The sequence below is a fragment of the Verticillium nonalfalfae genome, assembly GCF_003724135.2.
Source record: "Verticillium nonalfalfae strain VnAa140/NRRL 66861 chromosome Unknown scaffold_192, whole genome shotgun sequence".
Lineage (NCBI taxonomy): Eukaryota > Fungi > Ascomycota > Sordariomycetes > Glomerellales > Plectosphaerellaceae > Verticillium > Verticillium nonalfalfae.
In genome coordinates, this window is record NW_021167417.1 from 1,725 (window position 1) to 28,065 (window position 26,341).

Sequence of the window (26,341 nt, forward strand, 5' to 3'; positions counted from 1 at the left end):
ATAGGGGTAGCGTTAGTTTCTATAATAGGAGAGCTATAGACTAAGGCTCTAATAGCCCTAGTCTTAGGCTTAATAGTTAATAAATAGGGAATAGGGGCTAGAGTAAGATTTAGAATAAGAAACGCTATATTTATTATAGAGGAGATTACCGTCCTAATACCTATTAGGAAGATTACGTTCTATATCGTCTTAATAGATACCCTATTCCTACTTTATATTAAGGATATAGACGATCTCGGAGTCTATTTAGATAATATTTATAACGAGCTAGTAAAGTATATTAAGAAGCTCTAAGAGTATACGCTTATTTTCCGAAAATAGGGTTATCTATAGTTCTTTTTAGATATAAAGACCTATATTAGTACTAGGATTATATATATAATAGGAACGGAGAGCGATAGAGTATTATTCCTAATAAAAGCGGAGCTATACTAAATTTATAAGCGATTTAGCTATTTATCTATCGAGAAACTATAGAATCTACTCTAGAGAGTAGACTATAACGTTAATCGGGATACTCTAAAGCTAATAAATTACTTCTACTATTACTATTAGATTAAAAGGAGATCTCTATAATACTTTAAGTTTACCCTAAAATTAGATATTAACTTTAATTACGAGATTTTAATCGATATTATATACTTAGATAGAAAGCCTATCCTTTATATAATCGATATAAATATAGGATTCTAATCCGTAACTTTTATTCTTAATTTTATAGCTCGAGTAACGTAAGAAGCCTTTAAAAGGTACTAATTAAATATATACCTTAACTTTCTAGATATCGTAATTATTAATACTAGAACGAACTTTACCTTTATAGAATTTAGGGTAAAGGTATACCTTCTAAGTATAACCTATTATTAGATCCTAATAAAGGCCTATTAATTAATCGGTAAAGTTAAGAGCTATTATAAGCCGATTTATAGAATATACGAGATCCTAAAGGTAGAATCTTATAATACGAGCCTAGAATTATTACTTTAGGGAGTAATAAAGGTAATAAACGATACTACTAAGCTTAACGGATTAGTACTAATACTACTCGTATTCGGAGCTATACCTAGGATTACTACTAACTTAGTATTAACTGCGACCTAGGCGTAGTACGTAGAAGCGGTTAATAAAGTAATAATAGAGCTCTAGCGAATAGTCGCTAAATAGAAGATTAATAATACTCTTAATACCTATAATAGACTAGATATTAAATAATTACTATCGAGATCGCTAGAGCTAGGAAGTAACGTCCTAGTATTCTAAGAGTAGGAGAAATAGATTAATCTATATAAAATTATATTAATTTCTAATATAGCGGTTATAGTTAAAATAGTTAACGGCCTAATAGAATTTAAGGGAATATATATTAAATTATATAATAGATCGCTAGATTAGTAAACTAGGGATATAATAGTAATCCGATCTTTAGAGACCTTAGAATTATTTAAGTACTTAGAATTAATTCTATTATAATAACGTAGAAGACCTAGAAAATTAATAAACGCTACGAATCTAATATAGGCTATATTTATAGATCGCTAGAGTAGTATAACTAGGATTTTATAGATCGAATACTAATTTATTATTAAAAGAGAGTAATAGGGTTATAAACTAATTATTAAACTACGAAATAAAGGTAGAATAATAACGCTTAGGAGACTATTTAAATAATCTAATTAGGAGGAAATCGATTTACTTTTTATAATTAGAGTAATTATACTAATTAGGAGATTAGTATTTCCTAGTACTAAGATCTTTAGATACTAGCTTATAAGAGAAGTAAAAGGCCTCCCTTAAGCCCTATATAAAAAGTTAAGATTAATAGTTTAAGGGTATAACGATTAAGAGAAGATAACCCTATTAATATAGTTATTTACGATTATATACTATAATTAATAATTAATCCTAGTAATTACCTTAACGTTATAGTAATATAGTTATTAATTAATACTCTATAATATTAATTAAGTTTATATTTAAAGCGCTATAGATCTATTATATAATATTCTTCTATACGTTCCTAAAGAGATATAATATAGATACCCTAAAGGAACTATTTTCTATATTATAAAGCCTCTCTATAGAATTATAGAGTTAGGCCTTTATTAGTTTATAACTTATTAGTAGTACTATAGGGAGCGCCTAAACGCTATTCTAATAGGCTACGATCTATATCTTCTATTAATAAAGGCTAGAGAGAGCTTTAGATTAATCGGGATATAGACCGACGATACCCTAAACCTTAGAGAGCCTACGTTTATAGAAAAGGAGTAAATAGAGCTCTAGAGAGCTAGCTTCTACGTAAAGCTTACTTCTATCCTAAATATAGGGTTAAAGGGGGTATTTAATAGCTATATTATTAAAATTAGAACTAATAATCTTATAATTTTATAGAAAGGCTAAACTTATCGCTTAGAGTAAGTAACCCCGGGGATAGAAGATTTAGAGTAATAATTTATCGCTTAGAGAGCTTATAGCGTATATATAGCCTCTACTTATTAATTAGAGGTAGCCTTTAATTTCGCTATAACCTCTTAAACTAAGAACCTAAAAAGGGACGACTTTAAAACGCTTAATAAACGTATATAATAGTAGATCGATAATATAAATCGTAGCTTAAATTACGTACGCCTCGATCTATTAATAGCTTAATTATATATATTTATTAATAGCTCTTTTATAAATAATAAAGACTTTAGTTTATAGATTAGATTCGTTATCCTCTTTAATAATAAACGTTTTTACGATTAATAGAACGCCTTTATAGTATATAATAATATCCTTTATTAGTAATCTATTAAATATAAACGGGTTATACGTTTAATTCTAATTAGCGAAATCTATAAAATAGTTAATAGCTTCGATATAGCTTATATCCTTAAATAGACGCTCTATAAGATCTATAAATACTTAGAATTACTACTTCTATAGATAATTATCTATATTAATAGCTATTCGCTCTATTAATACTTAGTTTAATTAAGCGTAATAGTAGAGAAACGCTTTATAATAGATCTTATAGTATTATAGTAAAGCTACGAAGAACGTAAAGTTAACGAAATCCGCTAAATAATAAGAGGAGATAACCTTATAGATTTAATAATTAAAGGAGCTCTAAACTAAGTACTAGAAGCGCTAATAAGCTCTAACGAAGTTATAATTAAGATTAAAGGATAAATTAAACGTTAAGAAAAGAATAGTTAAAGGGTAAAAGTAATTAATATTAATAACGATTAATTATACTTTAAAAATAATTACTTTATAAGTAGTAAAATAGTAAAATAAGAGCTTAATAAGACGACTAGGCCTTAGAGTCCGAGGACTCTAAGTCTAATTACTCTAGTAAGTCCTACTAGAAGTAATTAAAGAGCTATAGAGCTATAGCTTACTTAGCCGTCTTACGCTTAATATTACTAAGACTATCTAGGTCTCTATTAAAGTCGTTACCCCTTATAGCCTCCTCCTCCTTAATAATTATTAATATACCTTTAACGATAGTACGCTATTTCTCTATATCCTATATCCTTTATTAATTAATTATACGATTAGAGAATTAGGGAAAAGAAAAGGGAAGAGAATTTACGGATTTATTATTTTTATCCTAAATAACTAAAAACTTTATAGTAAGTTTAAATACCTTAATTAAATTAAAAATAATAATTATTAAAGCTATAGATATTAAATATAGAGATCGCGGAAGCTTATATTAGCTTATAAGAATACTTAGAAATATATTTATAATAATAGGAACCCTTAAGCTCTAAATCGTAATATACGCTATTAACGTTAATTTTAATTTATTTATTAATAAGATAAAACTTTAAATACCCTAAATAAAGGGATTTACGAATCTTATTACGTATATATACTATATCCTAGATTAGTAACTCCTATAATTAATACTAACCGGGTTCTTACGCTTCGCTACTCTCTTAGTAGGAGGGGTAATAGGTATAAGGGCTTTACGCTTAAGCGGTATTATCGAGGCCGGGAAGAGAGAAAGAGAGAGAGAGAGAGAATAGTAAAAATAGGGATTTACTAATCGTTAAAGCTCTTAAATAATAGATTAAGCTAGTTAATCTTAAAAATAGAAAATCGTTATAGGGAAGAGGAGAGGTAAAAGGAATAAAGTCGTTAAGTCTTATTAATTAGATATATAGATCTATAGAGTATAGTATTTATTAGTTTAATTAAATAGGATCTATTAATTCTATTTAAGTAGTTTAGTTCTATTATCCTCTTTTAAAGGTAGTTTAATTTAATTATTCTATATAAAGCTAATAAAAGAAGTAATAATAATAGCGTATTTACCTTCTATTAGCGGACTAATAATTTAAAGGTATTAAGAGTATATATTCGGCTATTCTAAGAGTACTATTTAAATACCTATTACGCTATTAGATTATTATTTATTTCCTTTATTAAAGGGCTTTAATTATCTATTCTTATTATTTAAATTATAATTTAATTTATTTCCTTAGAGAGCTATTTATAGGTAATTCTATTACTCTAAGGTATTAGAGACTAAGAGTCTAACGCTTATTAGAATAGGGAGATTAAGCTACGTTTCCTTTATTATAACTATTATTCTCCTATTATTAAGTAGTAATATTAAAACGAGAAGGGTAGATCTAACGTACTAGAGACTAGGGACTAGAAGTATATTAGAACGCCTATTAACCCTAATAATAGCTCTTAATATTAGTTCTTATAGCTATTCTATCTATAGAGAAAAGAGAGCTAATATTAAATTAATATTAAGGAACTCTCTAGGGTAGTAATCCTATTAAAGGATTACCGATCCTGTAATTACTATAGCTACGGATTTATAGCTCCTAAAAGCACGTAAATTATAGTTTACGTAATTGGTAGGTCGAATAAGTATATCTAACTTATAAGGGTAGCGATAATCTATAGAGATATTATTAATTATATTATAAGACTTATATTACCTACTCTATATATTTAGAGTTCTTAGGTATAGCTAAAGTAATAAATTAGGGTTTATATAAGTAATAAAGCCCTCTTAATAATTTTAATAATATTAATATCTTTAGTTTTATATTTAGCTTTAAAAGAATTACTTTTAAGTTATAAAGTATAAGTTTAGCCCTTTAAAAATTACTTTAAATATTTTTTTCTATTATTATATCTTAGAATATAGCTAAAAATATAAATAAGAAATCCTCTTTTATAATATAATTTATATTAACTTTTATCTTAATCTCGATTTATTAATTATATATTTTCTTAAATAAATTAAAATAATTAATATTAAGAGGTTAAAGTAAATACGATAAATAAAAGGGTATATAAAATATAATAATATTATTCTCTTTATAGTAAAGTTTAAATTTAATTAAATAATAATATTTATAACTATTTAAGATAAAAATATAATAATTACTTAATTTTCTAGTTTTTATATATTAATTAAAATATTAGATTTAATCGAGATTAATTTTATTTATTATTTAGTTATTTAGAGATATTACGATTCTCTAATTATATAGAATTATATCGTTTTAATATTAAATTAAGAAGTAATATTTACTTATAATTATAATATATAATAAAATATAGAATCTAATTATATTAATATTTTAAATTATTATAATTTATTCTTAATTACTTAGCTATTTTATCTTTATATTAAAACGTCTTTCTATATTTATAATAATTATTTTATTAATAATTATTCTTATTTAGAAATTAATTTTATTAAAGTTATAGATATTAAAGTCTATTATATTATATTTCGTAATTATATTCTATATAAATTAAAATTATATATTTATTATATTAAGATCTTTATATTAAGCTTTTTTATAATTATATTTATAAAAGAAATATATTCGGAGTATTAATTATCGTTTAATAAAGCTTATTATTTATTATAGCTTAATTAATAATATACTATAATCTATAAATAATCGAGAAGCTATATCTCTAACTTTACTAAGCTAAGGAGGGTAATATTATAAATCTAAATTAAGTATATATTTAATAATAATCTTCTCTTTAAAGTTAATTAATTTCGTAGAATTAGGAAGGCTATTATATTAAATAATAGTACTACGTAGGTAGCGGAGGAGTATTATCTTTAGTATATTATAGATCTTCGTAATACTCGTAGCGCTTAAACTTAGTTCGTTTTTTATTATTTAGATAATAAGAATAATCTAGCTTTCTTTATAAGTTATTAATATTTCTAGTTATAGAATAAACGTATAATAAAGTATAGTTCTTCGAAAGTTAGGCGGGCTAGACTACTCGCTATATTAGACTACTCGCTATACATCTACGTTATACGAATGGCACAATTGATGATTTGACAGCTTTGATTGCGAGCTGTCATTGGGGGGTGCGAGCAAACGCGGTCAGCCTTGGTGGAATGCCATTTGCGGCGGATTTTCGAGCTTATCCAAGGGATAAATCCCCAGGTGTGGTAAGGCCGGCCATGGCTCCGGACATCGGCGTTGACTTGACCCACCATTCGATGGGCCTGAGAAAGTAATCAAACTCAGTGAGCATCTTAATCGCCTGATGTAGAAGGTTTCAGAGGACACAGATGGCGGGGGCCTGATGACACAAGTCAAGCCTGATGACATGTATCGGTGGTGCAATTTCCTTCACGTATCTTGAAGTACCGATATATCCTGTTCGCGTCTGGCGCAATGATGCATTGGGAAGGCAGCTGGGTGGAAGGAGGAATTTCGGGAAAAGTTGTTCGAGGCAAATGACTGGTGTTGAATGAGCTAATCGAAGCCAAGACTGACGAAATCCCACCTGACCTTCCGAGTCGGGTCGCTCCTGTTAGTAACAAATGGCTAGGCGCCAGGCCTATGCGGTCGATTGGATGTCCAAAGTACGCAGGCTTTGAATGTGAGAAAGGTGAAGAAAATCAGAAGAAAATCGATCGAGAATCGCTTCCACGAGAGACATTCAACCCTTATCAATGTTTTCCCACGCATCCCTCGTCGTCTCCCCACGCACATCACCCACATCACCCCGCGGCGCATCCCACGATGCCCATTGTGCCGGGAGAGCGCCAGGTCGTCCCCTAAACTCGCTACGCCCCCCCGCACTGGAGCTGGAAAGAATACGCCCCACCTTTTGTCTGGTAAAGAATGGACCCCAGCGATAACGCCATTCTCGCCCCAAAGCACCAAACCACCTCGAATCGCCGCCTTCGCCTTCGCGGATGACTGCCCGTCTATCAATACATCCACGAGCCGCCTCTCAGATCTCCCCGTCCGATTCGTCTAAGACACAAACCTTCACGTGGGCTACTGCTTGTATATACGACCGACCACAAAAGCAACATAGGTCGACCACGGACCCAAGCAACGACGGGCAACCAGAGCAAAGACGAGTTTCTGCCTTCGCGACGACAACCTGTCCTACCGACCATTGATCACCAAACCTTCTTCGTTGCGCATCCCACCGGCATTGCGCCGTCGACCCCAGACGACACCGACCGCCTGGATTGCGTGCGCTGGCGATACACAGCCTTTCAGCCAGTCAACGCCTTCTCTGCGCCATCCCCCGACCGCAAACGCAATCCCCGGGTTGGCACGAGACACATAGCCAACACGTCCCTCTACCGACCGCTCCGTCAGGGAGCCTCCGTCTCCGCTCGTAGGGTACTGACAGGTACCTCACCAGGGGAAGGAGCACGCCATCCTGCTTCCTCGCCCAAACGACCAGCGCTTGTCTCGAGATATGGTTGACCGCCCCCTGTGGTAGTGCCTGTCCATCACGACCACCCTTTCGCTTGACGCATCCCCGGCAGTCCCTCCGACGAAACACAACCAAGGCGGCGCTGTCTTTGCGATCCACGTCCTCCGATACGATACACACCATGTCTCGTCCGAGCACGTCAGCAGCCTCCACGGAAGCTTCCACCCAAACGGGAACCTCACCATCTTCGCACAGTCACCCTCATCACAGAAATGGCTCCATCTTCCACTCGCCCTCCCCCAGCACTTCCTCCATCCTGACCGCAGTCAACAACAGCCATGTGATCACCGGCCAGCAGCCATTCAAAGATAATTGCGACCGACGCAGAGCACACGAAGACGAGCCGTCAAGGCTACCCGTCAACATGCCGACTCAGCTGTACACCCAGACCGTCACCCCGTTCCTGCGCGAGCACATACCCGGCATATATGCGCCCATCGGCAAGCCAGACACCCAAGCGTCCGAGGAGATCAAGAAAGAAAAGGATCCCAACAGCAAGTTCTGCTACCGACACCGACCCGATTCCAAATGTCGACGAGCTGCCGACGAAAGCAAGATGGTCAAGATTCAGCAGGAACTTGACACTCTACCAGCAGCAGACCAGCAAGCCATCACTCATGTGTGGTCGCTCTTCTCTGCTGCTCCTGCCCGGCACCGTGACCTGATGTAAGTCGGACTTTTGTGACCACTTGTCAGGACAATCGCTTACCTATTTATCTCAGGCTGCAAGGCATCATTACGCAGTGCTGTTTTCCCCAGCTCTCGACCGTCTCGCGGGAGGTTCATGAACAACTGAAAATCGACTTCGTCGCCGCGCTTCCTGTAGAGATATCCTGGAAGGTCCTGAGCTACCTCGATACCGTCTCCTTATGCAAAGCAGCCCAGGTCAGCCGCCGCTGGCGTGACCTCGCGGACCACGACGTCGTCTGGCACCACATGTGCGAGCAGCATATCGATCGCAAGTGCACAAAGTGCGGCTGGGGCCTTCCACTTCTTGAACGACAGAAGCTCCGTGACTGGCGACGGCAGCAGGAGCTGAAGAAGAGGCGAGAGGAAGAATCACATATCGCTGTTGCCACCTCCGCCACCACGAACGGATCGAAGAAGAGGGAGCTCGTCATCCGGGAGGACAGCCGCAAGAGAACCTGTCATAACGCCGTCAGCGAAGACGACTCCGTAGGCCAATCGGAACCCGACAAGAGATTTAGGCCATGGAAGAGCGTTTACCGAGACCGATGGAAGATCTCCTACAACTGGACGAGAGGGCGCTGCGCTGTCAAGACGTTCAAGGGGCATGAGAATGGCGTCACAGCGCTTCAGTTTGAAGACAACATACTCGTCACCGGTTCATACGACACGAAGATTAAGATTTGGAACATCGAGACAGGAGAAGAGATTCGAACATTGACGGGCCACACGATGGGCATTCGAGCTTTGAAGTTTGTCGACAACAAACTATTTAGTGGCAGTCTCGACAATACGATCAAGGTGTGGAACTGGCAGACCGGCGAATGCATTAGCACACTGCGCTGCCATTCCGAGGGTGTGATTTCGGTCGACTTTGATGGCAAGTGGCTCGCTTCCGGCTCCATCGATAAGTCGGTCAAAATTTTCAATTTTGATAGCAAGGAGACGTTCTCTCTGCGTGGCCATGACGATTGGGTCAACCATGTCCGGCTCGATCCGGTCTCACAAGTTGTATTTTCGGCCTCAGACGACTGCACCGTCAAGATTTGGGATCTGGAGAACAAAACATGCATCAAGACCCTTGAGGGTCACATGGGACAGGTTCAGCAAGTCTTGCTGATGCCGGAGGAGTTCGAGCCAGAAGAAGATCTCGTCCCAGCCGACAGCGCTGACGCTGCCTCTGCCACGAGTGGCCGAAGCAGCACGCCGTCGGCATATGTTCACGCGGCCTCGACATTAGGCTCGTCGTTTCATGATCACGGTTCTTCCTGCCAAGATGATAGTCGCACCGCGTACGGTGCGGCATTCGCGAACAACCCCTCCAGGCCACTGCCCCCGCGGTACATCCTCACCGCTGGCTTAGACAACACTGTCAAGGTAGGTTTCTTTTCCGACCTGTTCTGCTGCGTGTGCAACTGGCTGACCTGTCTTAGCTTTGGTGTACGGCATCAGGCAAATGCCTCCGTACCATGTTTGGGCACGTCGAGGGCATCTGGGGTCTCGTCGGTGACTCATTGCGAATGGTGACCGGTGCGAATGATGCCATGGTCAAAATTTGGGATCCCCGATCTGGCAAGTGTGAGAGAACATTTACTGGCCATACGGGACCAGTAACATGCGTCGGACTCAGCGACAGCCGCATGGCGAGCGGCAGTGAAGATGGAGAAGTGCGGCTTTACAGTTTCGAAGCTGACGTGCCTCTTCTCGAAGAGTACGGCACCCCGACCTGATCTTCTCGGCCGGCTGGTGTTCTATGCACGCCAAAACATAATTTTCGATCCCGGTTTAGGGTGATGGATATCGTTCAGGTTTGATTTATGGATCTCAGGCGCAAGTTGGACGTGTCCTTGGGGATACGCATTAGAACGAGGGACGGCTGCACTGGTTGGGTTCTTTGGCGCTTGGGTTTTGTCGTGCATCCACAAAACAAGCATATTTGACGATTCGGCCAGGAAAAAGGTTACCGGCGTAGGGAACGGGATTGTTCTGATGAATGTGCGACGATAGGAAGGCATATCCGTGAGCCAAATAGAGAGCCGGATTTATTGATGATCATCTCCCAAGTGCTTCAGCTGTATGACCAACGATGCTTTGTCTTGGTGCATGTCAGCTCGCCATCCATTACTGACCTATGCTTTGTATGTCGTGACGTATAATGCCTAGCTCTCGGGACGACTTTTTCTTCTGCTTAGGTCCCTGCCTTGAGGTACACGACTGATGTCTAAGTGCAGATGGCCCCCACCTGGTAGGGATGGCGGGGTATGGCCAGCGTCGCCTTTGGGCGGGGTCCACCACCGACCACATCAGGTCGACAAAACATCTCACTGAACTTTTCGGACCTCATTCCGCGGATTTGAGTGCTGCAGGAGGTTTATCCAAACTCCCTTCTGGTCTTCACCTGTCCCGAGATTGTGTCCTTGTCGACGCTATGGCGCGCTTCCGCATTACCATGCCGGCCCTCTTTAAGGGCCTCCCCGCATCGTCCCTTCGCATCATTGCCTTCCTTATCTCCGTCAACGTCGTTCTCTGGACCATTGCCGCCATCATACTCGCGGCACATCCTTCGCTTCTTTCTGCCGCCGCCCTCGCGTATGTCCTGGGACTTCGCCATGCCCTTGACGCTGATCACATCTCCGCAATCGACCTTATGACACGTCGTCTCATCGCTTCGGGCCAGCGGCCTGTTTCAGTCGGGACCTTCTTTTCCCTCGGCCACAGCACCGTCGTCATCGTCACCTGTGTTGTCGTTGCCGCCACTAGCGGAGCTTTGCGGGACCGCTTTGATGGCCTCGCACGCGTTGGTAACATCGTTGGCACTGCCGTCAGCGCCACCTTCCTGCTCCTGCTTTGCGCGGGTAACGGCTGGGTGCTGTACCGGCTCATCCAGCAACTCCATGAGAGGCTAGAAGAAGAGAGGGCCAGGGCGGTTCCAGATGCGAACAACGGGAACGAAGACGAGCCTGTCGACGATGCGGTGCAGAATTTGCGGCTGGAAGGGGAAGGCTTCCTGGCCACCGTCTTTCGCAGGGTCTTCCGAATTGTTGACAGGCCGTGGAAGATGTTTCCTCTTGGCATCTTGTTCGGACTTGGTTTCGACACGAGCTCCGAGATTGCTATTCTCGGCCTCTCGAGCGTACATGGAGCCCAAGGCACGAGCATCTGGCTCATCCTCATCTTTCCGGTACTGTTTACAGGTACTAAACCCCCGAGTCCCCCTCTCAAGACACACACATACACACACGGACACCACTGACTCTCCCACAGCGGGAATGTGCATGCTTGATACGACAGACGGCGCCCTCATGATGGCTCTTTACACCAACAAGGCCTTCGCCAAAGATCATGTCGCCATCCTCTACTATTCAATTGTTCTCACAGGCATCACCGTCTTCGTCTCGGCCTTTATTGGTCTCGTGCAGCTATTCACCCTCATCCAAAATATAGGCAATCTCGAAGGAGGATTCTGGGACGCAATCGAAGCCATCGGCGACAACTTTGACTTCATTGGTGCGTGCATCTGCGGGTTGTTCGTTATCATCGGCATAGGATCTATCGTGGTGTACCGTCCCTGGCGCAGGAGGGCCAACCGACAGGGCCGCCTGCAAGCTGTCCCAACTCCCAGCGACGACGATGAAGACGCCGGCCGGAGGCGGCATTCGGAGGAGCCACTACTGGGAAATCAATAGATCAACTGAGCACTCTGTTTTTGATCCGCGATTGTCTTTCTTATCGTGGCTTTTCGCCCTCTGAGTATCACATGGACTTCATCTGGCGATTCAGTTCGACTGCTTGGTACTGGTGATGCTCATGAGGTCACTCTATTGTAGGCAAAGGAGCTACCTCTGTCACAGATCTGCCCAACCTTGATTCGAGGGCTTGAAGATCACTCACACCTGCCATGTGCTAATATGATGAACCCTTCACAACGATTGTGCATCGGGCAGGTTTGTACCCTGAAGATAGCGGCGTCGTCGTTTCCGCCCAACCCGTGCGATGTTGCAATCGTTACGCACGAATGATGATTGGCTGGTCCATAGGAGGGCCCAGAATTGACGTGAGGAGTCGCCAGCAGAGGCGACGCCTACTAGAACTGCCACCCCACTGTTGAACATCCAACAAGGAGAAGCTTCATGTTGATTGTTCACTGTTGACTGAGCCATATACATTGGAGGATAAAATACCTTATTTGGCATTCTTGAGACGTTCGTAGCTAGGTCTTGACCGGACTTGAACATCTCCGGCGACTCCGATCGGCAGCCGCCGACACGATAGGCATGAGTGAGGTACCTACTTGAGATTGACAGAGCGGGGCCAGAGGATACCACCAAAAGAACTTTTCAATCAAGTGTGTCCAATGAATAATGGCCTAGCGGCTATCCGGCGCCCTTCAAGCAGACTGGCGATACCATGCTGCAGAGTTGGCTTGGCACGGCGCCGGTGCAAAACTCCCTCTCCAGACTGTTCTGCAGCATATTACGCCAATAAAAAGGCGAACTATCGACCCCTCACTGAAGATCGGCCCATATCAGAATCCAGGGTGCAGGAACTCCAATCGTACATATAAGTCAGGGCGTCTTCCCTGGCTACCCAAACAGTCAGACCACCATTACTGCACTTCTCAAAACCACGCCTTAGTCTCCGTCATGTACACACAGCTCATTGCCGCCGTTGCTTGGTTGGCCAGCACAGCCACAGCTGAGACCGTCCACGGTGCAGTGGTTTTCAGTCGTCATGGAGATCGTAAGTCCTTCTGGGCCAGTCTTGAATGACTGACGACACCAGTCTCATCCTTCTTAGAACATGACTGACATGCGTAAGGCACGACCAAGTGGTACGGCGCTCAAAGGCTTACCAGCCTTGGTGCGTCACAAAACTTTCGAGTCGGCAGCGAGTACAGAGCCCGTTACCTGGATGCTAGCTCGTCCAGCCAAATCCTCGGCGTCTCTGCGGACCAATATGTTGGCTCGCAAATCTTTGCCAGCGCGCCTGACCAGAGTATTCTTCTGAGCACAGCCACGGCGTTCCTCCAGGGCCTCTATCCTCCTCTGCTTGACCTCGCCCCGGCGATTGCCACTCAAACTCTTAACAACGGCACGAACAGCACGAGTCCTCTCGATGGCTACCAGTACGTCCTGCTGCACGGCGTTGCCGACAACTCGCCCGACACAATCTGGATCAAGGGTGACGACGCCTGCCCGGCTTACGTGAATGCATCCAAGTCGTTCAAGACGAGCGAGCTTTTCACAGAGCGTGTTGAGGCTACGCGTGATTTCTACGGGAGCTTCTACGACGTCCTGAGCGAGGGTGTCTACAACCTCAAGCCCGAGAATATGACCTACGCCAAAGCCTACGATATCTTTGACCTCATCAATGTTGCGCGCATCCACAACATGACCTCAGCTGCTCGCAATGTTTCAGACGAGGATCTCTTCCAACTCCGCACCCTTGCCGATTCGGCGGAGCATGGCCTCAACTGGAACGAGTCGCAGCCCATGCGCGCTCTGGGTGCGGAGACACTTTCGGGTGCAGTTCTCTCGCAACTGAACCAGACTGTTGCGTCCAAGGGAAAGCTAAAGTTCTCCTTCCTGGCCGGAAGTTATGACACTTTCCTTGCTTTCTTTGGTCTAGCCGGCTTGCTCGAGGTTTCTGATAACTTTTACGGCCTGCCAGAATACGCTTCCACCATGTCGTTTGAGCTGTTCAGCGACGACGCTCAGGAATTCCCTGCGAACCCGAATGAAGATCTCCGCGTGCGCTGGCTGTTCAAGAATGGCACTGATGGCGATCTGACTGCCTTCCCTCTGTATGGTACTGGCGAGGACTCCCTTCCTTGGTCGCGCTTTGTGTCCGAGACGCGAAAGCGCGCCATCAGCGATGTTGGTACTTGGTGCAACAAGTGCTCAGCTGCTGAAGACTTTTGCGCCGCCTACGAGGATGATGCCAGTTCGCAGAGCGAGGGCAGCGACAACAAAGGAAGCGGAGGCATGTCGAACGCTGTTGCTGGGGTTATCGGAGCCGTTGTAGCGCTGGCCGTCGCAGGCCTGGCGGCTGCTATCTTCTTTTTCCTTCGTAGGCGCAAAGGCCCCGTTGCTTCCAGCAAGGGTAGCGTGAAAAGCGTCGCTACCGACGCGAGCCGGACCAAGGTTTGAGTCTTCTGGTATCATCTAGTTACCGTGCCCTGAGTATTCGCTTGGAAGTGTCATGTTAGTCAACAGCGGAGACAAATGACACTGTAGTACCCACGCAAACATGGTCCTGAACATATGTTCTGATAGCCTCACAGCGATTGTGGAAGAGAGAGAGACCTCGTTATAACATAAGTGCGCCTTGCGGGGTGAAATGTGCCTCAGTGCCTGGGCGGTGGCTTGAAGCTGTTGCAGATCTGGCAGCGCTAAGCCCCGAGCACTGTGATCACGCGGCAGACCAGGGGCCACAAGGCCACGGCGCAAGCCATTCACCACAGAAGAAGGCCAAGTCGCAAGGCATTTTCGAGGTGCAGCCCATTCGTGTTATCCACAGCGCCAATTATTTTAGATTTGTTAAAGCTTAGGTCCCAGTGCACGCTACAGCCGCGACATACTCTGACCAACGTAGAACGCCCAAGCCCACGAAGACGTATCGACCTTTAATCGCTATGACCGCGCAACCCATCTGCGTATTTGAGGATGTGTGGACCAAGAATACGAAGCGCATCCCGCTGCAGAAACCCGCCAGAGTAAGATAAACAACATTGAATTGCTGAGAATCAACCTGACTGTGGCCAACAGCAACACATTGAGCTGGCTGAGCTCTTTCTCAAGTTGCTACCACACCTTGGGACGAGCGAGAAGGGTGGAATAGACGATGAAGCGCTGGCATACTCTGAATGGCGCTACATCGTGTACCTCCGTTTCCTCGACTACAGCCGATTGACGCCGAATGATCATCCCCCCCCATTGTATGCATGCTTCCTTATACCTATCGGAGCGGCCAGTAAGACTGATAACCAGTAGGGATGTTGCCATGATCTGGTACTGTCATCTTATGAAGCCCTCGCGCTTTCATGGGCATTTGTGGGCTGGCAAAACCAGATTCAACCAAACTTTTGGTCTCATTCATCGCCATTTCCCACTGAGCAAGATTTTGTCTATGGACTGGTCGCCCAAAGAAACGCAACGAGCGTGGCGCAAGTACAATCAAATGACTGGAGGCGTAGGCCACGAACTCACGTATCAACTGTGGACGCACCCGCCATGGGAGGATACAAAGAGTAATCGCCGGCAGTCTGCCTCGGGTAGTCTACTCTCCCGTTGGCTGAAAAGGACTTCGATTCATAATGATGGGCAGCCAGATCAGCCGAATAAGCCCATTGAGGCTGGTACTACTTCCTGGGAAAAAAAGGCGTCTCCCTCTGAACGGCAGATCAAGATGCAGGTCTGGAATCGATGCGCCCTAGGCCCCAGCGTCGAGCTGCCCAGAGCGATGGACATCGCGTCATACACAGCCTTCCGGACAGGCAAGCGGTATGAGCGTTGCAAGCTACAAAGCAACCACGAGGAGTTCTCACAACAATGCGAGCTTTGCCCCTGGCCTTACCTGCAGGATCTCCGAGAGGACTTGGAGCGATCGATCCAGTACTGGAAAACTTTGGTCCGAGCTCGAGATGCGATTCCACGTTTTACCGAGGGGTTGGCCGAGGCCATCGGGGACTACAGAGACTTCGTGTTGATCTTCCGCGAGAGTATAGCCAGGTTCAAGCAGGGCCATTACGTATCCAAGTTCGATCCCAAGGTCGTTGACAGGCAACCTGGAAGCCAACCGTCTGGCCCATCGAAAGCCCGCTTTGGCAAGCTGATGCCACCTACCTTGGAGGTCGATCTACTCTGGCGTACCCATCGATTGTTCCCTGGGCAGTATTGGGATTTCTGCCTGATCAGAGGCTTGTGGCTGATCGAGCCAGAGTGCACCATAAGTGCCGACAGCGCGAGGGTGTTGCTCGCTGAAGCTCGACAGCTGTGGAAGAAGGCTGAGATTGAGCCCCCCACGACCAACTCTATAGATCACTGGCTCGAATCATACTTACCGGACTTCGCAAGACCGGCGCCAAAGGGGGTCGAACGGGAGCCCTTGGATGTGTTATTGAATGGACGCAATGAAGGAAAGTCTAGATTCAGGAGAAACGACGGGTATAGTCCGGGAGGCGGTGGTGGTGGAGTGTCGGGCGATAGCAGCGGGTGCGGCGGCGGTGACGGGGGCGGCGGGGGCGGGGGCGGCGGTGGCGAGTAGAAAGACATCCGGTCATTCAGTTAACGTAACGAGCCCTTGTTTACAGCTGTTCTGGCTTTGCCTGGCGAGAGAACAGAAGTGACGTGGAAAAGTGGCGCGGTACGAGTGAAGCTTGGCGGGTTAAGTTCCACCTGCCATGTACCACAACATGATGGTGGGCGTCTGATGGACAAGGACAACAGCCTGAGCCGCAACAAACAAAAGTCTTACCTCGGCAAAGAACAGGCTCGACCATCTGCGTATCGCCATCGCGTCTAGGACCTACCACCACCAGTATGTAGCGGGGTTCGTCCAAGGGGGCACATGAACGTGCCCTGCCACTGCCGGAATGGGCCGGGACCCACAAATTGACTTCCCCGCAAACCCGCAATCACAAGCTCGGCTCACGGTCGGTAAAGTCGTTGTGCATCAGGAGCTGGGCGCCGCTTAGGGCGACGTCACTGGGTCACGTCTTGGATATCACAGGCCGAGAGAAGAAGTGCAGCCCAGATCGTCTGCCAGCCGACGCGCCATGATCTCGCCGATCAATGTCATCCATTCGCCCAGTGACACAGCGGCCACCAAAAACTAACATTGGGAGCAGTGCACCTTTCTCAGTTGGTCAATTGGCGTGTTCTCTCAGATGCCAGAGCCTGATGTGGACGCAAGCGGCTTGGTTCCGTTACGCCGAGCTGTCGCAAGCCATCGAGGTGCCCCCTTCCCACACGTGTTTCAATCGGCTCTGGAGGAGTAGGCGGCTTATTGTATCTTATCCCCTGCCTGCCTCCCTTCCGTCGCCGTCTCCGCTTGCCATGGGCCAGCCCCAGACTCACTTCGGGAGAGCTAGGAGTCTAGCTGGGTACTTCCCTTTCCATCCCATCCCGGTGCCGCGGATGAAAGGGCGAAGCAGCTGGTCGAAAGTATTGAAGGCGGTTTCGCGCGAGACGTTGAGTCATCTGGTCAGTCGGTCGCCAGTCGCGCCGCCGTCTCATGGCTGGTGCCATTATTAACCGTGGCACTGCCTTTTCGGCGCCGAGGATGTTTCCCATCTGACAAGCCGTTTCGTCATATTTCTGGTCCCCTCTGCACTCGCCTGATCTTCTCTTCTTGTTCCTTCTGTCCTTGTCATACTCGCGTCTCTCTCCATTGGCGTCATTAGCTTGACCTTGTCTTCGCGCCCATTCCACTCCATCTCGTCGCTGGTTCTGTGTCAGACCCCCAGCACCACAAACACCACCGCCCCGTCACCAGGTAGAAGCTACATTGGCACCGCACCACATGGCTACCAAGGTGAAAGCCGACGGCAAGACGCCGCCCTCGGTGGCAACCAACTTGATTGGTACGACTTGTCGGCCATTGCACCATATCCGAAGCTTGTATACTGACTCGTCTCTACAGCCGGAGGCGCTGCCGGTATGATGGAGGCGCTCGCGTGTCATCCACTGGGTAAGCATGGCCAGGTTGACTTTTGCTAGAGCGGCCAATTGACAAAAACAAGACACGATCAAGGTTCGCATGCAGCTGTCGAGGCGAGCGCGGCAACCTGGCGCACCAAAACGCGGATTCGTTCGTACTGGTGTCGAGATTGTGAAGCGTGAGACGCCTCTAGCGCTGTACAAGGGCTTGGGAGCTGTCATGACTGGCATCGTGCCCAAGATGGCCATTCGTTTCACGAGTTTCGAAACCTACAAGCAGCTGCTGGCTGATAAGAGCACGGGGGTCGTCAGCGCGAAGGGGACGTTCCTTGGCAAGTGGGATCCTCTACACTCTCTGTAACGAACCAAGTGACTGACTAGATTATTCAATGCGCAGCCGGCCTTGCTGCAGGTGTTACAGAAGCCGTCGCTGTTGTCACGCCTATGGAGGTGATCAAGATCCGCCTGCAGGCGCAACACCATAGCATGGCCGATCCGCTCGACGTCCCCAAGTACCGCAATGCTGCGCACGCGTTATTCACAGTGGTCAAGGAGGAAGGTGTTGGTGCCCTTTACCGCGGCGTGAGTCTGACAGCCCTGCGTCAGGGCTCCAACCAGGCCGTCAACTTCACCGCGTACAGCTACTTCAAGGAGGCGCTCAAGAACTGGCAACCTCAGTACGAGGGCACCAACTTGCCGAGCTGGCAGACGACATGCATTGGTCTCGTTAGTGGTGCGATGGGCCCATTGAGCAACGCGCCCATCGACACAATCAAGACGAGGTTGCAGAAGGCGCCGGCCGAGTTTGGAACCAGTGCCTGGAGCCGTATCACGAAGATTGCGGGTGACATGTTCAAGTAAGTTTTCTGCCAGAAACGGTCGAAGCTGCCGTTGACTTTGTGTGACAGACAAGAAGGTTTCCACGCATTCTACAAGGGCATCACGCCGCGCATTATGCGTGTTGCCCCTGGCCAAGCTGTCACATTCACCGTGTACGAATACATTAAGGAAAGACTTGAGAAGAGCAATCTCGCGTTCACCGGAGGCAAGTACGAGGAATAGATGATGAGGCAACGAGATTGCATTTGTTTTGATCCCAATGCGGTGCAGATAGATGTGGAGGGGCATTTGCGGCCTTGCATGGATGGTATGCTGCGGGAGCAATGTCGAAGATACCAAATCTAATTCGTTTTGATCATAGCTACAGTGCATCAGGAGCTGTCCTCCATGAACACGATGAAGTAAAAAGGGCCAGGAAGATTTTGATGGGTTGCATTGCTGGACGAAGCGTGAGTAGAAACGTGTCATATTTGGAAGGACAATGACACAAGAGGCATCTTAGCGAGAGAAACATCGCCAGTAGAGATTTTGATTTGTTACGAGCAGAACGGCTAAACAGGTAATTGCTTGGTTCTTTCGCGTTCTCACCGACCAGGCCGCTTAGGGCGGCTGAATGCTTGTCGGACCTCAACTCTGGGGTGTAGATCGGACAAAACCGACTCTTCTGTGATCTCACTGGGCTCCTCGACCTCGTACTTCTTGGCAAGTTCAAGTCCAGCCTCACTTGACGCTATGGCGAGAACTGCACGCTTCATCAGCGGATAGAGCATTCTGTCTTTAATGGCCTTGTGACCAGGTCTGGCCGAGGAGGAGTTGGCAGGGCACGTGTAAAAGAAGAGGACAGGACTTGTTTCAGTCCCATTGTGAGTATGGGTATAGCGGAAGATGCTGAAGCGGGGCTCGGTTGTCGAAATGGCTTGCGACAGCTCGGCGATCGAGGTCGGCGACTCGGTCGAAGGTACAAGCTCGACGCTCTCGGTGTCGGGATTCACTTTCTGTCAAGGCAGATTTCGGTTAGCTTTAGCTGTTTCCTAGTCCATAGGTCGCACGACAGGCATGGACATACCAGCATGGTGAGGACGCGGCCATTGTGCTGTCCAACCTCTCGCATGGCGGCGATGGCGTCATCCGGCATCGGAAGCTTCATCTTCTGGCTGAGATGGATCTCTCGTGCCCCGGTGCCTCTGCCCGCTTCTTGTTCGGCGCGCTTCACCTCGCCCAAGCTCTGTTCTTCCTCGGTCAACGGCGCATCCATTTTGTTATGGGCATCGTGCTTGTCGAAGCCGGAAGGCGTCAGCTCAGAAGCAGTGGTTGTGAAAATAGTCTCGCGGAAGTGCTCAGAGCCGAGCTCGCGGGTCAGTGTCAGCCTGGTAGACGCAAAAAGCATCTTCTGGCGGACCTTGGCAGCATCCGGAACGTAGGTGATGGCGATGAGGTGGGGGGCGGTTGCATGGCGACGAAGGATGATGTAGAGAGCCTCAGTCTCCTTGAGATGGGGCTGTAGAGACGCGAGGTTATCGGAGAAAGAAGCCGTCGAGGAGACTGGCGACAGAAAGTCAATAGGTTTGAGGGCTTCTGCCTCAATGGTGGCAAGGAGGCCAAAGTACGACTCGGACGAGAGCAGAGTGTTGAACTGGGAGACCAGCTCCTTCGAGGCTTAAAGGGAGTCAGCGATGTGTGAGCTCATGCAACCCAGGTAACAATGGTCTTGCCTGATATTCCGGACTGCATCGTGACGAATATGACGATGCCGGGTACGGGAACTGTGGTGTCGATGATCAGTCGTGCCCATTCGGATTTCCTGGTCTCGATAGCAGAAGGACAAGGAAGGCACGGACTGTGTGCCTCATCAGAGTGGGACGTCAGCAGCAGATGGCGGGGCAATGAGACCAGATGGTTGCCCCGCTGTTGCGTGGCCCGTGCATAGTTGAATAAGGTACCAGTGCTTACCGTCGGTCCAGAACCTCTGGCTGACATTTTGCATGCCCTACAGGCCCTGCTGCCTCCGCAAAGACGGTAATGCGTTCACGCCTTGATACCTAGGCAAGCATAGACATTTTTCAATAACTTGATTAATTGATAGTATAGCCACCGTCAACCACGAGCGCATGCCCTTGTACAAACGATGCCCGCGTCGAGCAGAGGAACAACACGGCGTCGGCTACTTCCTCTGGGGTTCCCATGCGCTGCATAGGGGCGATATCGATGGCAGGCTTAAGCCTTTGAGCGACCTCTTTCGAGCCGATTGTCATAGGCGTTTCAATCACCCCTGGGCATACGCAATTGATCCTGATGCCGTCCTTGGAGTAGTCAATGGCATCGGATCTCGTCATGTTGATGACTGCAGCCTTTGACGCGCAATACGCAGCAGCAGCGGGCCGAGCCACAATGCCCAGTTGACTCGCAATGTTCACAATGGCGCCCCTCTGCCTCGGATGTTCTGCGAGCGCCTCTTGCTCTAGCATGATGGAGAGAACGGCACGCGACGACAGCCATGTCCCTCTATAGTTGATGTTTGTAATGCGGTCAAAATCTGCTACGGGTGTTTCGTGAGATCGCAACGAGGCTCCCAGCACACCCGCACTAAAGACGGCATAATCGACACGCCCGAACGTCTTTGAAACGTGCTTGGCGAAAGACGACACAAAGGAATCATTCGAGATGTCGCCCGCCATGCTACATATCTGCGCTTCCGGTCGAAAGTCCCGTAACGCACTGCGTGTCTTGGCGAGTGACTCGGCGTTGATGTCTGTGAGGGCGAGCCTGGTGCAGCCAGACTGCGCGAACCTTTTGGCCACAGCTGCGCCAATTCCTTGTGCACATTATGTCCTGTTAGCAAGGCCGCGCCATGACCGTCACAACATGACGTGCAATGACGCTGACAAACCTGTTCCTCCTGCTCCAGTGACCAGGGCCACGCCAGGAAATGTCAAGAGCATTGCCAGTTGTGTGTTGGCGTGTTCCAACTCGACGTTGACTCACAGAGGCTCCGTCACAAGAAAAAAGATAGATGAAAGAGCACGGCAATAGTTCACAGGTTTTTGAGTTTTTGAACGATGCGGATGGCGGACCTTTTTTGATGCATCTATCTGGATGAGAGGCCAATCTTTGAGATAGATCGAGGTGGTGGTGGTGGAGAGGTATCGTCTCGGATGGGTAGGTAGCTTCGGATCTACGTTGGCACTTATCTTACCCCAACTCACTCCCGTAGCCCAGGTCGCCAGCACTCGATAACCCCAGTCTCGAAGCACGCTTACGATTCATGGCGCGCCTCTGATCAGCGCTGACGAGGTTCTGGCGTAAGACTCCACTGAGAGCCGAGTTCGACCCCAAAAGCCAGAGCTGCCCCGAGACCCCGCGCCGCATGTCCACCCCCCAACATCTCTTCCACCTCCAACATCGCCGCGGCGAACTTCACCTGCTCCAAACTGCTGGGGAGGCCCTCCTGTGGACTCCCGTGGAGATGCTGCCCCATACCCACGCGCAACAGCATCAGAAGCCGTCGCAAAATAAGCGCAGGCGGCGGACTACATCCGTACCTGGTGCACGCGCATGTCCGCACTGCGGCCGAACCTTCAAGCGTACCGAGCATCTCGAACGTCATATCCGCACTCGTAAGTGCCGAGTCCTTGCAAACAACATAGGAGAACCGGGGTCTATCAGCACGCTTGGGTCCGCGTCCTTGCCTCATATCCATGTGCTCACCAAATGTGCTGCACTCCAGACACCAAAGAGAAGCCTTTCATCTGCCATTGCGGAGCTGCGTTTACACGTCGGGATCTCCTAACCCGCCATCAGAGAATCACATCTCACGAGGACACACACCCAGATGATAAACCAACGCCTTCGGCGTCCTGTTCTGTTCCATCGGTAGATCACCAAGCTACCACCAACGCCACCGTCACTACAACTGTGACAACAGTGGAGCCTACGCAATGGCCAAACCCAACCCATCAACAACGGGCTCAAACTCCGACGGAGATATATTCACTTGGTCATGGTAACAACAGTATGGTAGCACAACCATTTCAGCAGAATATTCTCCCGCCACATTTCTTTGATAGCAGTGCGATAGATGGCGTAAGTACGGGGTTCGATGCCCAGTTCCGTGAGTTCGCAAATTTCCTGGACGGGGTAGGGCTTCCAGCAGAATGGAGCCCCTACTTTCAGGGCCCAGAGAAAGAAGATGTCCTGGATCCTGCCTTGCGCAACAGAGATGATGCAAATTACACGCAGAACCAGAGACCCGGTACACCGTTCAATGCTTGGCTTCCCTCAGCCCCTGCAAAGAATCGACTGCACCATGATCTTACAGAATACAGTAAGGCCATGATTGGATTTATACACGAGTGACGTACGCTTACGAATATTAGGCCCTCGTTCCCATGAAGGTGATTCTCAACCCTTCAGGGTCACTGACGACCAGCGTTCCCGCCTCATTGCTGCGACAGAGGCTTTCCGCGATGTTCTTGATCCTACTTTCAAATTCCCATCACGCCATGCATTGACGCGATATGTGACCTCCTTCTTTGAGGGGTTTCATTCCCATATGCCTTTCATCCATGTCGCAACGTGGCGGCTATCGGACCATGCTTTGGAACTGATCCTCGGGATTGCAGCTTTGGGCAGTCAGTACTGCTTCGAACGTCGCAATTCAGAGTCGCTATTCCATGCTGGCCAAGCAATCCTCGTAGAGAGGATACGACGCGAGGCTGGTAAATTTGGTGCCAAGAGCCGCTCCTACCTGGGTCTCCATGACCCCTCGCCGCTTAAAGGAGCCACGCGACCCGAGCACGTCGCACGAGACCCTTTCAATGAGTGGGCAACCTGGGAACCCATTGAGACGGTACGCGCTCTCGTTCTTCTCATGGGCTATGCTACTTGGGAACCCAAGGTCGCCCTTCTCCAAGAGGCATTTACCTTGCAAGGACTCCTTGCTCAGGTTCTTCGTGATCTCGGCCTCGGCGAGGAAACCCATCCGTCCTTGACAGACGGCACCAACGGATCCCAAGCAGTTTGGGAGGCCTGGGTACGGCAGGAATCCGTCCGACGCACCAAGCTGATCGCGTTCTCTTTTCTTCACATACACAGTATTGCATACAACGTCTATCCTGTTCTGCGGAGCAACGAAATCAACCTCAGATTGCCGTGCTCGACCAAGGAATGGAAGGCACCCAATGCAATGCAGTGGCAGGCTGCTCACAGCGAGATATCCAAGCAGCAGCTGTTCTTTCAGCATGCGTTGTCCTTGCTGTTGAAGAAGGCTGACGACGGCATGGGAATTCTGGATCCGATTCCAACACCACTTGGCAATTACGTGCTCCTTCACGGGCTTCTGCAGCGCATATACATTGTCAGAGACTTGTCTCTTCCCGTTATGGATCACTCGGCTCAGCTGCCGGCGGAAGAAGTCGATAAGCTTGAGTTAGTACCCGCTTGACATTTGCACCAAGTGCGTTGCAGTATTGACTGATTCAACAGGAGTGGACTCCGTTCGTGGACGTCCGGTTGGCAGCAGGCTCCGGAGTCAACGCTGGATCCCAACAATGAGAACGGACCTATACCATTCACCTCCAGCTCTCTGCTCGGATTGGCATACGTTCGAATTTACCTACACCTAGGGCCATACCGCCTACTCGAGACTCGCGATCCCAGGCGTATCGCGCGGGCCCTCGCTCAGTCCCCTGCAGTGGAGCGAAGCGATGGAGTTGTCACGGCTCTGTTGTATTCTACACACATGCTAAGTATCCCGGTCCGCCTCGGCGTAGATCGTGTCGCACGCAGTCAGGCCTTTTTTTGGAGTGTCAGACATTCGCTTTCAGGCTTAGAGTGTGCAGTCCTACTGAGCAAGTGGTTGTTCTCGTTGACCGAGACCCTAGCCGCGACCCCTTTGACAGGTAAAGTGTACGGCCTTTTACCATAACCGTCTCGCTGACATCATGCAGACAGCGAGGATCGCATTCTACATTGGGTCTGGTGCATCGTCGACGAAGCATGCATGTCAGTCGACTTTGTGGCTGAGGAGTACAACGGAGCCATCGAAAGAGAACCGCGCAGCCTGGGACTGGCCGTGCTCATGATATGGGCGCACTTTTTCAAAAGCAACACTCAATGGCCTTTCATCAACGTAATGGGGCAGGCTCTTCAGGAGTATCGTAAGCTCGTATCAGGATGATAAGGTAATTAGAACGCGGTAAGTGCAGAGGCAACCAGGTTCATACTCTCCGTCCCTACTTCGATATCCTGACTACAAGTCTTCCTCGGAAATCAGCATCTTTGTATGCATCGACGATGCCTGGGATATCATCAAAAGATGCCATAGCTAAATGAGACTCGATGCCGTATTGGCTAACGACCTCCATCATTCTTTCCGTGGCGACTCTGCTTGCGACATACGTCCCTCTCAGTGTCAACTCCTTGAAGACGATCAAGTCGGCCTCAAACCTCCACTGCTCTGCGGGAAGGCCCAGAATCCCCAGGGAGCCACCCATGCGAAGGATCTTGAGGGCCCAGGCGTTAGCAATCAATGAGTCTGTACAGACAATAGCTGCCGCAACGCCCTGGCCTTCTGTAAACTCGAAGATCCGCCTGTCGGCGTCGGGACTGCCCGAGTCTATTACAAGATCTGGACGCAAAGCTGGGTTCGATGTTTCGTTGGCCAATAGCCTGCCCGCTGGGCGGCTATCTACGGCAATGGTTCGAAAACCGAGGCCCTTGGCGAACTGGATACCCAAATGCCCAAGGCCACCGATGCCTACGACAGCCACAACACTGCCTTGTTCTAGGCCTTGGGTTGCTCTTTCGAGCGAGCCCCAGACAGTGGCACCCGCGCACATTAGTGGCGCCGCCTGCTCGAAAGAAAGACTGTCGGGGAGTAACACGGTTGTTTCTGGGTCGGCGACGATGTATTCCGCAAACGCTCCATCGTGTTGGAATCCTGCAGTCTCTCGGTTGTCGCAATACCTCGGATCCAAGTGATTCAGTGCTTGCTTTGCTATCTTGCAACCAGCGCATTGGTCGCAGGCATTCTTGAAGTTGAGGACACCGACCCTCTGACCAAGCTTCCAACGAGGATGGCATCGATGTCCAATTTGAACAATGCATCCGGCCGGCTCGTGAGATGGGATGAGACCAAGAGGTGACTTGAACTGTCCGTCCAATACTTGAAGGTCAGAATGGCAGAAACCAGCTGCTTTGACCCGAACCAGGAGTTCGTGATCTCGTATAATTGGAGTTGGTCTCTCAGTGAGCTGATATGGTTTTCCATACTAGTGTTCCTTAGTCACTCTCCCTGTAGACATCTGTGAGGACGACGATACCAACCTCTACAATCTGGGCAGCCCTCATGATGCGGGGTTGTTGGAATTCAGCCATTGGGAGAATGGAAGCGGATGAAGGTGATCCCGCTGGGACTA

General features: G+C 47.6%; 8 protein-coding genes across 8 annotated transcripts; 5 read left to right on the top strand and 3 right to left on the bottom strand.

The window, feature by feature from the left end:
- Positions 1-8,104: 8,104 nt before the first annotated feature.
- On the top strand, positions 8,105-10,157 carry SCON2 (E3 ubiquitin ligase complex SCF subunit scon-2; the record flags this gene model as incomplete). Its single annotated transcript, XM_028637516.1, has 3 exons — positions 8,105-8,406; positions 8,463-9,804; positions 9,861-10,157. 3 exons carry the CDS (start codon positions 8,105-8,107, stop codon positions 10,155-10,157), a joined length of 1,941 nt encoding a protein of 646 aa, XP_028490704.1.
- Positions 10,158-10,855: 698 nt separating this feature from the next.
- Positions 10,856-12,113, top strand: D7B24_003325 (uncharacterized protein; the record flags this gene model as incomplete). Its single annotated transcript, XM_028637517.1, has 2 exons — positions 10,856-11,621; positions 11,692-12,113. 2 exons carry the CDS (start codon positions 10,856-10,858, stop codon positions 12,111-12,113), a joined length of 1,188 nt encoding a protein of 395 aa, XP_028490705.1.
- Positions 12,114-13,070: 957 nt separating this feature from the next.
- Positions 13,071-16,692, top strand: D7B24_003326 (uncharacterized protein; the record flags this gene model as incomplete). Its single annotated transcript, XM_028637518.1, has 5 exons — positions 13,071-13,167; positions 13,246-14,570; positions 15,032-15,142; positions 15,195-15,364; positions 15,420-16,692. 5 exons carry the CDS (start codon positions 13,071-13,073, stop codon positions 16,690-16,692), a joined length of 2,976 nt encoding a protein of 991 aa, XP_028490706.1.
- Positions 16,693-17,949: 1,257 nt separating this feature from the next.
- Positions 17,950-19,148, top strand: SFC1 (Mitochondrial succinate-fumarate transporter; the record flags this gene model as incomplete). Its single annotated transcript, XM_028637519.1, has 5 exons — positions 17,950-18,010; positions 18,070-18,117; positions 18,170-18,393; positions 18,468-18,943; positions 18,995-19,148. The coding sequence occupies 5 exons, from the start codon at positions 17,950-17,952 to the stop codon at positions 19,146-19,148; spliced, it is 963 nt and encodes a 320-aa protein (XP_028490707.1).
- A 362-nt stretch (positions 19,149-19,510) lies between these two features.
- TWF1 (Twinfilin-1) lies at positions 19,511-20,910 on the bottom strand (the record flags this gene model as incomplete). The annotated part of the gene is made up of 3 exons (XM_028637520.1): positions 19,511-19,921; positions 19,993-20,582; positions 20,877-20,910. 3 exons carry the CDS (start codon positions 20,908-20,910, stop codon positions 19,511-19,513), a joined length of 1,035 nt encoding a protein of 344 aa, XP_028490708.1.
- Positions 20,911-20,998: 88 nt separating this feature from the next.
- On the bottom strand, positions 20,999-21,865 carry D7B24_003329 (uncharacterized protein; the record flags this gene model as incomplete). Its single annotated transcript, XM_028637521.1, has 2 exons — positions 20,999-21,738; positions 21,814-21,865. The coding sequence occupies 2 exons, from the start codon at positions 21,863-21,865 to the stop codon at positions 20,999-21,001; spliced, it is 792 nt and encodes a 263-aa protein (XP_028490709.1).
- A 425-nt stretch (positions 21,866-22,290) lies between these two features.
- Positions 22,291-25,101, top strand: D7B24_003330 (uncharacterized protein; the record flags this gene model as incomplete). Its single annotated transcript, XM_028637522.1, has 5 exons — positions 22,291-22,540; positions 23,242-23,247; positions 23,300-24,350; positions 24,408-24,823; positions 24,872-25,101. 5 exons carry the CDS (start codon positions 22,291-22,293, stop codon positions 25,099-25,101), a joined length of 1,953 nt encoding a protein of 650 aa, XP_028490710.1.
- A 55-nt stretch (positions 25,102-25,156) lies between these two features.
- D7B24_003331 (uncharacterized protein) lies at positions 25,157-26,300 on the bottom strand (the record flags this gene model as incomplete). The annotated part of the gene is made up of 2 exons (XM_028637523.1): positions 25,157-26,194; positions 26,250-26,300. The coding sequence occupies 2 exons, from the start codon at positions 26,298-26,300 to the stop codon at positions 25,157-25,159; spliced, it is 1,089 nt and encodes a 362-aa protein (XP_028490711.1).
- Positions 26,301-26,341: the final 41 nt, after the last annotated feature.